Source organism: Chiloscyllium plagiosum, unplaced genomic scaffold (genome assembly GCF_037043375.1).
Source record: "Chiloscyllium plagiosum isolate Xiang-an unplaced genomic scaffold, Cpla_swu_hap1 HiC_scaffold_22, whole genome shotgun sequence".
NCBI lineage: Eukaryota > Metazoa > Chordata > Chondrichthyes > Orectolobiformes > Hemiscylliidae > Chiloscyllium > Chiloscyllium plagiosum.
In genome coordinates this window covers 42,909,347-42,922,619 of record NW_028270160.1, presented here as the reverse complement: position 1 = coordinate 42,922,619, position 13,273 = coordinate 42,909,347, and the positions used below count along the sequence as shown (strand labels likewise).

At 40.8% G+C, this 13,273-nt stretch overlaps 1 protein-coding gene across 8 annotated transcripts in view; it reads right to left on the bottom strand.

The window, feature by feature from the left end:
- The window catches only part of kndc1 (kinase non-catalytic C-lobe domain containing 1), a 354,394-nt gene that overhangs the window by 297,841 nt on the left and 43,280 nt on the right, over positions 1-13,273 (bottom strand). For 7 of the 8 annotated variants that reach the window (XR_006314907.2, XR_015760947.1, XR_006314906.2 and 4 more), the window contains exon 3: positions 6,001-6,059. Coding sequence is in view for 4 of the 8 variants with exons in the window: in XM_043712540.2 (XP_043568475.2) it covers positions 6,001-6,059 (59 nt within the window). In the remaining 4 variants the exon portion in view is untranslated. Of the gene's footprint in view, positions 1-6,000; positions 6,060-10,403; positions 10,813-13,273 lie in introns of those variants that run through there. The other variant, XM_087998986.1, reaches the window with a different exon arrangement.

Genomic DNA, 13,273 nt, shown 5'->3' with positions numbered 1-13,273 from the left:
CCATCCTGAGAACTGCAGGTTGAGAAGAAGCATGTATTGAGAAATCAGGCACACTGTCCACTCAGTTTTCCATCATCATTTCTCAAACTCTCGGCTTTTATTCCCATTGTTGACCTAATAGTAAGTAACCCATTCCATCTCCATCCCATCTGCCATGCACTGTTCCCAGAAGAGCTCAACGTCCCCTGGACATTCACCACACAAAAAAAAATCCCTTTTGGCAGCACCATCTTCAAGAACCTAGAGTGCACTTGAGAGGAGCATTGACATCTGGCGTTTACCCTGCTTGTCACTGGTGACTTATTGGAGATGGCTGACAACGGCAAGTTAGCATTGATAGGAACCTGGAGGTCCTGCTGATATGGATGTGCACAGGAAGCCCATCTTCTTCCAGGAGAGGAGGTTGTGCCATTGCACAATATCTGCCTGGTCAGACATTGCCACCTGGATCAGTGCCCTAACCAGGCCTCAGAGAACCAGGCAGTAGTGCCAAAAGATCATTGTACTTCTCTATACTGCCAGGGTAAGCACCATAATCAACTGTCTGTTAACTCCCATTCACTTTATCTCCACTACTGCACTCCTCCCACCAAGGTTTCAGCTGTGACAAGTCCTTGGGGAATGCAGAGATACAGTTGCTCTGTCAATTGAGAAGTAACCACTGGTAGTAACACTAAAATGCTAACATTTGTGGGCGGCATGGTGGCACAGTGGTTAGCACTGCTGCCTCACAGCGCCAGAGACCCGGGTTCAATTCCCGCCTCAGGCGACTGACTGTGTGGAGTTTGCACGTTCTCCCCGTGTCTGCATGGGTTTCCTCCGGGTGCTCTGGTTTCCTCCCACAGTCCAAAGATGTGCAGGTCAGGTGAATTGGCCATGCTAAATTGTCCATAGTGTTAGGTAAGGGGTAAATGTAGGGGTATGGGTGGGTTACGCTTCGGTGGGGCGGTGTGGACTTGTTGGGCCGAAGGGCCTGTTTCCATACTGTAAGTAATCTAATCTAATCTAAATTCACCAGGCGGACAGTGCATTGCAATGGGCACCACCTTGAATCACTGGCCACAATGCCTTCTGCCTTTTGTGTTCCACAGCTGCAGCCATTGAGCTGAGCACATCAGCCAAAAGGGAACCATCCCGCCTCAGGGGGATTTCCTTGACCTCAGGGGAAGAATCCCTTCAGACCTGGAGGAACCACTGGCAAAGGTGGACCAGTCCACCCTCCTCCCAACCCAGCCAACCAGTGATGACACTAAAATATCGGGGGTTCGATGGGCCCCTACAGGCTTCACTCTTCATCAGGTTATCATCCAAACCAGGTAAGTGTGCCAAAACCTGTCTCACTTTCCAACTCATCCAAACAACCACCAATCCCTCTTTCCCTTTAACATCTGTGAATGGTGGCAGTGGGACGACTATGAACCATCCTCTTGGGTGGCTTGCTTGGCCAATCCTGGCAAACACCCACACAGATCCCTGATTGGTGGCTACACGATTGTGGAAGACCTCCTCCCAGGCCCTAGCCTAGCCCCTGTGGAGACAAAGGAATAACTGTGACCTGTTCATTGCAGCACAGAGGCATGACCACTTTGTGCAAAGCCATCTCAACCAATGTCCAGGACTGATATGGGACACTGCCCTTGACTAACCCTGCACTGGACTTACCCAACATGGAATTGGTTGGGGTCTTTCCCGAAACATCGAATCTCCTGTTCCCTGGATGCTGCCTGACCTGCTGTGCTGTTCCAGCAATAAAGTTTCAACTTTGATCTCCAGCATCTGCAGACCTCACTTTCTCCCCGTCTTTCAGACAGGTCCCACTGCCTGCTGTACTTATACTGAGTTTGGCCTGAATGCTGCTCCCATGTGGTGCCAGTGATAGTCTAATGTTGTTCACTGATGTATGAGAAGATGCAAACACACTCAACTGAGCATTGTAGCACAACATGGCCATCCGTCCAGTTGCATGACTGCACCAACTGCCAGTGCAAGGAATGGCAGAGCAATTGAGAGCGTGCCAGTAGGTACTAGGTGTACACATTCTGAGAGAGCAAAGGAGTAATCCTGGTGGATTGCATGGCTCACATTGCTGAGCGGGTGCCATCCCCATGCTGCTACCTGACCCAATGCAGCAGTGTATGGCTGGCAGTCAATGTGCCCTGCTTCACAAATATGCGAGTGCAGGGTGCAATGCCATGGCATAGAATCGATCCTGGAAGTTAGGTGCCAGTGCCTGTTGTGAAAGGATAGGTGTGGTCACGGGCAACATGCAGGTCACTTGAAGCAAGCAACAATATCAACCCTCCATGAACCCTTTCTGGTTCACATGTTGAGTTTTCTTGGCTAGTTTGGATAGCGACTTTAGTAAGACTGCAACCCATGGTGAGTTGGGCTGTTAACAGGACATTCAACAAATAATGAAGAGCATCAATTTGGAACGTGCTACTTTTTCTACTGTTGCTTATAAGTGAACATGTATCAAGAATGGGCACCCAGAGAATAGGGTTGGTGAAAATAGTCTTTATAATTTTTAATTTTATCAGCGATAGGACTTGGCCATGTTTTCAGGTAATACATGTAATTGTAAAGTGTTGTAGAATTGGAAAATCACAGAATGGGTTTAACAAAATAGAGTTGATTGGACAACAATAAATAAAAATGTCTAGTTTTTCAAGGTAAAAATTCCACTGTGGTCTACAGGTCCTTCTATTATTTATATAAAAACTGGTAGATAATAATGCACTTCAGATGATGGGTGACATTTGGTCTGCTTCTGAAAGAGATGCTAAAACTCTAAAGTAAATCCTCTGATAGGTTTGTTGGCCAAAATACAAAAGAGGATCAATTTTCAAGACCTAGAAGAATTTAGAGAACATTCTTAAAATTATAACAACAAATCTGAAGGCAAGGCAGAATTGATGTTTCAAATAAGAGAATGTACTGAGCAGTGTTAATGATCAAGATAAATTCCACAGCCAGACAACTTTCAATCTTTCCCTGCCCTCTTTCCCAACGTTCAGTAAATCTCTGTTACATGAACATACTTCACATCTGAAATAAAAACAACAGCTCATTCATGAGGTTGCGAGATTAACTGAGCAATCAAATTTCTCCCACAAAGTTGGAAACAAAAAAAAATTATGTTTGAAAGCCAACAGGATACATTTTGCTTGGTTTTATGGATGATATATGCACGTGTATGTTTAATCATGTAGCAACAGATATCAGGGTGACAAGGAAATAAATTCTACAAGGAAGGTGATAATGATAAGCACTTAATATCTTGGTTTGCTTTCCAAACAGCAAGGAATAACAATCAGACACATTTCCATTCTCTGTGCTTGTCTATGCCCATTGAATTACATCAAGTTGTGACACTCAGTAAAATTTAAACAAATACAGTTGGCCCACAACAGAGACAATAGTATGCTGTTTATCATGATAACTTCATCATTATACTTTAAATCTGCATGTTAATAATGTAATATTATTATACAACAAGTGCAAAAGCATTGTTTTGAAATCCGTAAGACTAATTTCAACAAATTTTCTTTCAACATTTATTTCTTAGTAAACAACAAATAATAATCAAATGGTAAATTTGTGAAAGGTAATGTTTTGTGATTTCCACTGAAGGAGGTGCACAGAATAGTTTCACCTCTCCTTACATCCCAACTGAGCTGTTTTCAATTCAATTTATTACTTCTCTTGTCTTAACTGTGCCAATATCAACGTAGGAAGACCATGACAGCACTAATCTGAGATTCTACATCGCCCAGAAGATTTTAACTAGAACTTGCACTTTACAAAAGGAGTATTTAAATTGGAATCTATACATAGAATAGTGTGGAAGCATGCCATTCGGTCCATCGAGTCCATATCCACCCTCCGAAAAGCATCCCACCCAGACCCTCTCCTTATGCTATCCCTGTAACCCTGCATTTCCCACAGCTGAACCACCTAGCCAACACATCCCTGGACACTATGAACAATTTAGCATCGCCAATCCAGGTTACCTGCACATCTTTGGATTGTGAGAGGAAACCGGACCACTCGGAGAAAACCGATGCAGACACGGGGTCAATGTGCAAACTCCTCACAGACAGTCACCTAAGGGTGGAATTGAACCTAGGTCCCTGTCAGCATACATTCCACGTGTAAATGATCTAAAAATGGTTCCACAGTACAATGTCAAACATCTCTTCAAATGACCAGTTTAAAAAAAAACTATCCCAAATTCCTAACAAATTTTCATGAGATGGCTTTGCCTGCTATTTAAATCCAGGCTTTATCCCATTTATTTCAAACAGTTTGGATTGGAAATTCAACAATGCAGCATTTATTCTTCAGGTACTAAACAACATCCTAAAGTATTCAACCTGAAAATCAGGAAGTGTTTTCTCATTTGTGAGTCAGACTTACACCATTCACCATCTCGATATGGGCCAAATGAAATACTCATGCAAATAATGGGTCAATGTGTTGCAGCTTCCTCCACAAGATTGGTTTTCCTAAAGATGACTAACACAAGCTGTGCCTAGAAAAACCAAGTCTGTGTTGCGTAAGGGAATCCTTAAAGAGGATGCTCAATCTGATTTCATGTTCAGTACAGATGGGCTCCAATTTCAGTGTCTCTATCACTGCCAGTACTACCCATTCAGCGTTGCTACACTGAGGGCACTACCAAGAGCCAGTGTCACCATCTCAATGCCCTGATCTTCCAATTCATCTGATTCACCAGCTTGACAATAGCAAAAAGCCAGGCTCTAATATCAGCTTTGCTATGGGTCTCATCATTCTGCCACGGAGATGAATAGCCAGCTCCAATACTTCCTTTAAACTCTGCAGCCAGTACAAAACACAACGTGTTCCATGAGGACTTGCACAAATCAATCTAGCAAAAATGTTTTAAAGGGGCTACACATGTAAGCAATTCAGCCATACCCTAACCCCACACCAACTCAATTTGAAGGCACAATGGAAGGTGCATTGACTGGCTGATCAGATTTCAAGGCAGCGAGCCAGGCAGCATTAGGAAGTGGAGAAATCAATATTTCGGGCGTAATCCTTCTTCAGGACTCCTGAAGAAGAGTTACACCCGAAACGTTGACTTCTTCACCTCCTGATGCTACATAGTTAGGCACATGTACATTTAAAGATCTTGAAAAGGACCTTTTCTGACCATTTTCTTTATCTACCCCATCCCTTTATTTCCTGAGAGCTCTCCCTCTTTCACAGATTGTGCATCCCACCTTCAATACAACTTTTGCCATGAGTTTGATGCCACATGAGACAGATTGGGTTTGAGACAGATTGGTCGAGGGGAAAGTAAAGTCAAGAACTGTCTTCAGGCTTCAATTTCAAAGTAATATTATTTATTATTCTTTTGTATTAACTACTATTACACGTGATGAACATATAACAGGTCTTGACTTAGTTACATCAGGTAATAATTAATCTGTCTTCAAGGGCTTATTTCCACATGCTCTCAGTCTGTCTTTCAGAAAGTCTCATTCTAATTCTGCCTGGCCTGTTGTGTTTTTCCAGCCTCCTGCCTGTCTATTTTGGATTCCAGCATCTGCGGTTTTTTTTGTCTCTGATCAGATTTCAAAGCTGGTTACTTCTCCATTAATATAAATGGCTTAATTACTCTGCACACTATCCTTCTGATCACATTCATGTCACAATGCACAATATGCAGGCTTGCAAACTGCAAAGGATCTGCACTGGATAAAAATGCATAACATTTGGCAAAGACAGAAGTTTGAAAGCACTTTGGAAAATGAAAAGCCTTTTAGGTTGCTGCAGTTTGAAATAATTGGCCTTGATTAATAACTATTCCTAAAAAGCTCTCTGAAATCGATCTAATCTTACCAGACATTTCACATAAAGGTTTCTGGCATACATGGTTGGGGGGTGGGTATTCTCATTGAATTTTCAATGCTATTCATTGGGAAAATATTTCCTGCTTTCCTATTATGTTCACAAGCTATTTCTACTAACCTCAAAGGTATTGCCAGTAATGTCAAATTCAGGTGGTACAAAGGCACCTTCTGGATCATCTGTAAAGAAATAATAAGGAAAATCAATCACAAAGCACTAAAGCAATATTGCGGTACTGAAGAACTTTGAATAGTTCACACATGTACATTTAAAGATCTTGAAAAGGACTTTCTTTTCCAAGTTTCTTTTTCTCTCCCATTCCTTTATTTCCTCAGGGTTCTCCCTCTCTTATAGATTGTGCATCCCACCTTCAATACAACTTTTTCTATGAGTTTGATGAAAAATGATGAATTTAGGTTTGAGACAGATTGGTCGTGGAGAAAGCAAAGTCAAGAACTGTCTTCGGGCTTCAATTTCAAAGTAACATTATTTATCATGCTTTTATACTAACTACAATTACACGTGACAAACATATAACAGGTCCTGACTTAGTTACATCAGGTAATAATTAATCTGTCTTCAAGGGCCTGTTTCCATGTGCTCTCAGTCTGTCTTTCAGAAAGTCTCATTCGAACACTGCTCATTCTATGGAATTTATACATAGTGAAATGCAGCTCCGTGACATCAACACAAAGTTGCTCTAGGGTCTTAATCCCCTTACACTACACTATCATCTTACTGGAATACAGAAAGATTATGACAATTCCTACAGGAAGCAAGTGACTAGCTTTGGTGACTTATCAAAGAATATCCCATGTAGACTTCATGACCTGTTTCAGGATTCAACACTTCTCTGACCTGGATTTTAGTGGAGAGGCATTTATTCATGACCCACTCCACTTAAGGACAAGTGGTCTGGCTGATGTCTTACCTGCCCACAATATTATAAGGGACAGCTTGGAGGTGGGCAGGAAGATGGTGGGCTAGCCACCCATTCTATTTTACATATTGCCTGTCACCTCAGTTTCATACTGACTTAATACTGAAATTTCTGTGTGCGAAACAATGAGTATTGACAGTCTATTTGTTACCAGGAACTATCACACCAAGCCTCCTCTCAACCCTTAATTAACATTCATGTGAGCTTTTGCAATACCAACCACTGGTAAGAAATGTGGAGCAGAAATCCTGCGTGACATTCCACCTTTCCGTGCCATGGAGCACAATGGTGGGTTGTAGTTGTTCCTAATGTTGCTCCACCTCACTCATTTTTCAGAGTAGTGTTATGAAGTTGAAGGAATGTTGAGAGCGTGAATGCTGTTCTGAACTAAGAGCTGACAAGTGCCTGTGTATATGACTAGATGGCAGTCTCAGAGTGTACTAGAAAATTTAAAATATGTAACATTTGCCTGTGAAGTGGATACCTGAGTTTTTGTTGCTGTTTTGTCAACAATTTGAATTTAATCAATCAATTTAAATTATGCCCCAGGATACTAAAACCCAATTGAGTTTGAATTTATTGTTTTGCCAACATTAAACCAATGACACAATCTGATGTTGGGGATATTTCTGAAAATTGGAGAGAGCAACTTCCATTGAGAGAGACCCAAGAAATTAGAAACACACTCTTCCAAAGGTACCTTTTCATATGAAACATACTCGCAGTAAGAAGAAAGAAGATGACCCAGGACATTCAGCAGCCAGAAGAGCGAAGTCACAGAAGTTGACAGCGGCTCTGTGGTTTTGAAATTAAGTTGATGTAATTTTAGTAAGCGTCTTATTGGAACAGCATGGAGGCAGATAATAAGCAGTTAAGAGAAAGAGTGCTTAGAATTGTGAATAGTTGTTGTTTAACGTTCACTTTTAGAGTTAAAAATATATTGATATTATTTTCTTTAAATAGTGGAATTTGGGAGTTCTCTATCACTCATATTTTAAGCAGACTACAAGGTGAGATAAGCTTTTTTGGGTGTTGGGTTTAATTAACAGATGGGTTCACTGCCATGTCGTAACAGTAGAAACAGGACTTGGACCTTCCTGAGAGTTTGAAACAATGAAATAAAGATTAATAATCTATGATAATCAAGAAAAGTCTTGTAAATATATGAAGGGATAGCAGTGCACTCGTAACTATAGTCTACATGTAACGGGCTGAAAATGTGTTGCTGGAAAAGCGCAGCAGGTCAGGCAGCATCCAAGGAACAAGAGAATCGACATTTCGGGCATAAGCCCTTCTTTGCCCGAAACATCGATTCTCCTGTTCCTTGGATGCTGCCTGACCTGCTGCGCTTTTCCAGCAACACATTTTCAGCTCTGATCTCCAGCATCTGCAGCCCTCACTTCCTCCTCTACATGTAACGGAGCAATGTTCAACACTTCTGTGTTCTATGGTGAGCATAAAGACAAATGTGGAACCTCGGGGAACAGACAAAGTTTGAATCTATACTCCCATTGATTTCCCTCGACTTCAGGCTGTGAACCTAACAGATCCTGGTATTCTGATTAAGGATTTAACCATTACTAGGGAAACAAATCCACAAATTTTAAACTGAAGAAAAATAAAAATACAAATTCAGGTCAGTCTTACTGTGTAACATTACTTTGTCTTTCTTTTCGGGTGCAGCTCCATTTGCGACCATTGGAAATGATATAGATAAAACATAAAATTCGTCTTTCTGAAGGCCAAATTGAAAAATTACAACTGCATTCAAAAGCACTTCGAGGTTCTTGGCTGAGTATGAATTTCTAGGGCCTTGAATACAGCCAGGCACAGACCAAAATTAAAAAGTGTATAAGCCAAGCCAACAGGTATCCTTACTCAAACAGTGTCTGTGTTTTTTTCCAGCTGGTGGTTTTCTGTGAGGTAGTGAGAGGTGAACAACATATATAAGATTGCAACTTCAAAATATTACACTACAGCATGTGGTAAATGGACTGGCATTTAAGCAGCCTTAAAATACCTAAATGAATTCAATAAGACAAAATGGATCAGAAGACTTTATCCTATCTTTATCATATTTCAGGGCTTATATAATCAACTTTGTCAAACACTAGTTTTTTCGGTAATCAACTACTGGATTCCAAGTCAAATCAGAGCCAGATATCGGCACATCAAAATGGTTTGAGGTAATGTAATTTCATACGATTCATCAATGAAATATAGAATTCAAACAATGTCATGTAGTATTCTCAATAAACACACTGGGAATAGATGCAAATGTAAAGATTATACAAAGAAATCATTTCTTTACTATCCCAAGACAAGAAAACTGAATATGAATAATGAAGTCGTGTGTGCTTGGATACCAGGTGTGCAACTAAAGTAGAGTGACAAACTTTCACATTCTGTTATTTTTATTGGGCTCAAGTGTTTGCGGCCAGTTCTTCTAGAGAACATTTGAAAGCTCCAGATTGAATGCACGATATTTAAATGAGTAACTTCATCAATTTGACAGTATTATTGCAGCTTTATTTCTTTTCTGCTTTACACCCCCATTTGTATTGGACTCAAGGGAAGGTCTATTGGGACTACAGCTCATATATACTTCAGACTAGTTCTAGAATAAAAAGAAAAAAAAAGCACAAAAGAGAAGTACAGTACAGGACAGGATGTTCGGCCCTCCAAGCCTATGCCGATCATCATGCCCTAATTAAACTAAAAAACAAACTCTCTGCCTTTATTCGGTCCGTATCCCTCTATTCCCTCCCTATTCATGTAACCATCCAGGTTCATCTTAAATGTTGCCATTGTGCCTGCTTCCACCACCTCTTCAGGCAGTGCATTCCAGGCTCCTACCACTCTCTGCACGAAAAACGTCCCTCACACATCTCCCTTACATTTCCCCCTCTCACCTTGAACCTGTGCCCCTGTGTAATTGAAACTTCAACCCTGGGAAAACACCTCTGACTATCCAACCTATCCACGCCTCTCATAATTTTGAAGAGCTCTATCAAGTTGCCCCTCAGCTGCCATCTTTTCAGTCAAAGCAATCCTAGTATTTTTAACCTTTCCCCTGGAACCAATGCCCTGGAGACCAGGCAACATTTGATGAACCTTTGCTGCACTCTCTCCAAAGCTTCCACGTCCTTCAGGTGGTGTGGCAACTAAAACTGTACACAATACTCCAAATGATGCCTAACAAGCATTTTTTATAGTTGCAACATGATTCATCAACTCGTGTACTCCATGCCCCTGGCTGATGAAGGCAAGCATGGTTACAGGAGTGTTATCCAATCCAGATATTTACCATATTTCAAAAACCATCTTGACTTTTTTTGAAAATGAAACTGGATTTCCTGTTTGCACACTTTAAGATAATAGGTGATATATTAGCTTTTGACACACTGGGAGTGGAAGCTTGCAGGAGAGCAGAGAAAGTCCAGAGGTTAGTGCAGTTCTTATCCTTCTTTTTTCCTTTTCAATGCATTACAACATAATTTCAGTGTTTCCAATCTATGAGCACAAGCAAGGGTGATATCATTGACTGTTCATCTGGTGTCTATTTATTGCCAGAATAGCGTACCTATTGTTCCTGTGGTGAGTGTTGTTGCCATGGAAACTGTTGTTGCTGATCTATATCTGTTGTTGGAAACAGTGTATCTCCAGGAGTAAAGGTTATTTTGTGTAACTGGGGATGTGATAACTTCCAGATCAGCGACCTACCATGGAAGAACAGTTTCTCTAGCTGTACATGTGTTTGCGATTCCGATGATATAAGTGGTCATTGATGTTCACGGCATATGACTTAGGTGACAATTGCTTTCGCAGTTGTCACATGGACTGACATTTGTTGAGACCACTGAACATTTGGACTCTGACTGGCTCTCCAATATTCAGGTCCGGCAATGAATCGGAAGGTTTATCAATGTGAAATTTGGTTTTCTGTCATTTCATCTTGATTTTGTCTCTCACATTGATTGCTACTTCTGGCTTCAATAGATTCTTCATGACTGTAAAAATAATTTAGGTGTGGCACAACATTAAATTTGATTAGACTACTTTCCATGTGTTTCCCCACTCAAAGACTAGTCAGTGCTGGATTTACTCTTCAACAATTTTGCTGCTGCTCAGCCACTCCATATGACTAGGATGTGTGGAGATGATGTTTGGTGTTGAATTTCTCAATTCAATCCAATGCCCTGGATACAAATAAATCTAGTTGTCCTTTTTGCATAAACATTGCTTCAAGTCACTGGCATCATGCTGCAAGGTGACTTCATCATTGACACTGTAGTTCCTCACTCATTGCTTGATTCTAGTGGTAAATTCTTTTTGTTCTGTGCCCAAATACCACTATGTGTCCTAAACAGGAAATTTATACAAGAGAATCACGCTCTGACAGCAAATTAGACAAGACAGCAAATTAAATAGTTCACAAATTCAACACACCATTGCATTGTTTTCAACCTATTGATCACTCAAACTCTGCTCTCATCTTATCAGGATCAGGGTGAAATCCTTTCACTATCAGTATATAACCTACGTACTTGGCTTCAGGCTTTTCCAATTGCAACTTTTTCTGGTTCAGCTTCAAGTTCAACTGGCAAACTCTCTAGCAGTGGTGCTAGATTTTGATTGTGGTCATTCATAGTTTCTTACATCGTGTCTCCATAACCACAGCCTAGCAGATAATCCACAAAACCTTCCACTCCAGGAAGATCATCACCTCATGCTGTCTGCTCTGCTATTTTTCTGGAGCAATGGAAATGCCAAACAATATCCATAACGTTAAAAATCACACAACACCAGGTTATAGTCCAACAGGTTTAATTGGAAGCACACTAGCTTTCGGAGCGACGCTCCTTCATCAGGTGATTGCGTCGCTCTGAAAGCTAGTGTGCTTCCAATTAAACCTGTTGTACTATAACCTGGTGTTGTGTGATTTTTAACTTTGTACACCCCAGTCCAACACCGGCATCTCCAAATCATGACAATATCCACAACCATCTGTATCTGAATGTGAAACAGCTGCTTTCACCGAGATTCAGTTGTTAGTAGCAGCCTTCACATAAGCTTGCCACAGCAGGTTGTGGCAAAATGTCTTCAATGGTTAACATGGGATAGTGAGATCATTTGAAGCTTTATTGAGGTCCTTTGGATACATTGAGTTTCCAGAGTCTTTTCACTTCTGCCATGCTGTTAATCCATCTGTGGAAGTTTCAATTTTTAATTACTCTTTTCCTTTCCACATCTTTTATCTAGGCTTTTGGGCAGCTCAAACTTTCCTTGGCAAATGCTGTGTTGGTGTCATATGGTCATCCACTTCACAAAATTATTTAGACTAGATTAGATTCTCTACCGTGTGGAAAGGTTACCAGGAAGACACCTGAGATTTGTAAAAGGATTTTTAAAATCTTCTTGGATTTACTAGGTAATCAATTGCTTGGTAACCTGTAAAGCACTGAAAATGTCTTCTGGAATGTTTAAAGTTTTTAGACTTCCTTTAACTGAGATGAATGGATTTGTGCTTAATGTCTATTATCAGAAATGCCAGACATTTATTCCCATTGTATTGGGCTTTCAACTTAGCTTGTACTCTTAGGATGAGTATTGATCCATCAAACAGCCTCAACAGTACCTTTCAGGGTTTTATTTCTGGGTCACTAACTTGACCAACTTTGCATAAATCTATAGAGCTCATAGTGTTGTGTAAAGCACCAACCTTTGATGCTCTTCTTCTGCTGTCATTATTCAAACTGTCACAAACAATTTATCACTTTTAGATGTGATAGCAGCAATCTCTTGTATCAACTGAAGTGCGATTTGTCAGTCTTTGGCTGACATCTCTCCTGTAGCCATCTTTACTGGTTTAGTTCACTTTACCCTGGTTCTAGTTCATAGGAACATAGGAATTAGGAGTGACAGCAGGCAATTCAGCCCTTTGAGCCCATTCTGCCATTTAACATGGTCATAGCTGATCTTCTTCTGGGCTTAACTCCACTTTTCTGCCTGCTCCCCATAGCTCCCTTTTCATCAGGAACATATCTATTTCTTTCTTGAATCAATTGTTTGATTTTGCCTCCACTGCAGTCCAGGGTAGTGAATTCCACAGATCACAACCCTCTGCCAGAGGTAGTTTCTCCTCATCTCAGTTTTGAACCTGCCTCCTCTCACGTTAAATCTATGATCTTCTGTTCGAGACTGTCCCACTAGGGGCAGCATCCATACAACATTTACATTATCAATTGCCTTTAGCATTTTATATTCCTCAATCAGATCACCCCTCATTCTTCTGATCTCCAGCAGGTACAAGCCTAAACTGTTCAACCGCTCCTCAATGACAGCCCTTTCATCTCTGAAATCAATCTAGTTAATCTCCAATAGGTTCATATATAACACGAATATGGGGATTAAAAAAAGTGACATCAAAGCTTTCAAAATCTGTTTGGTATT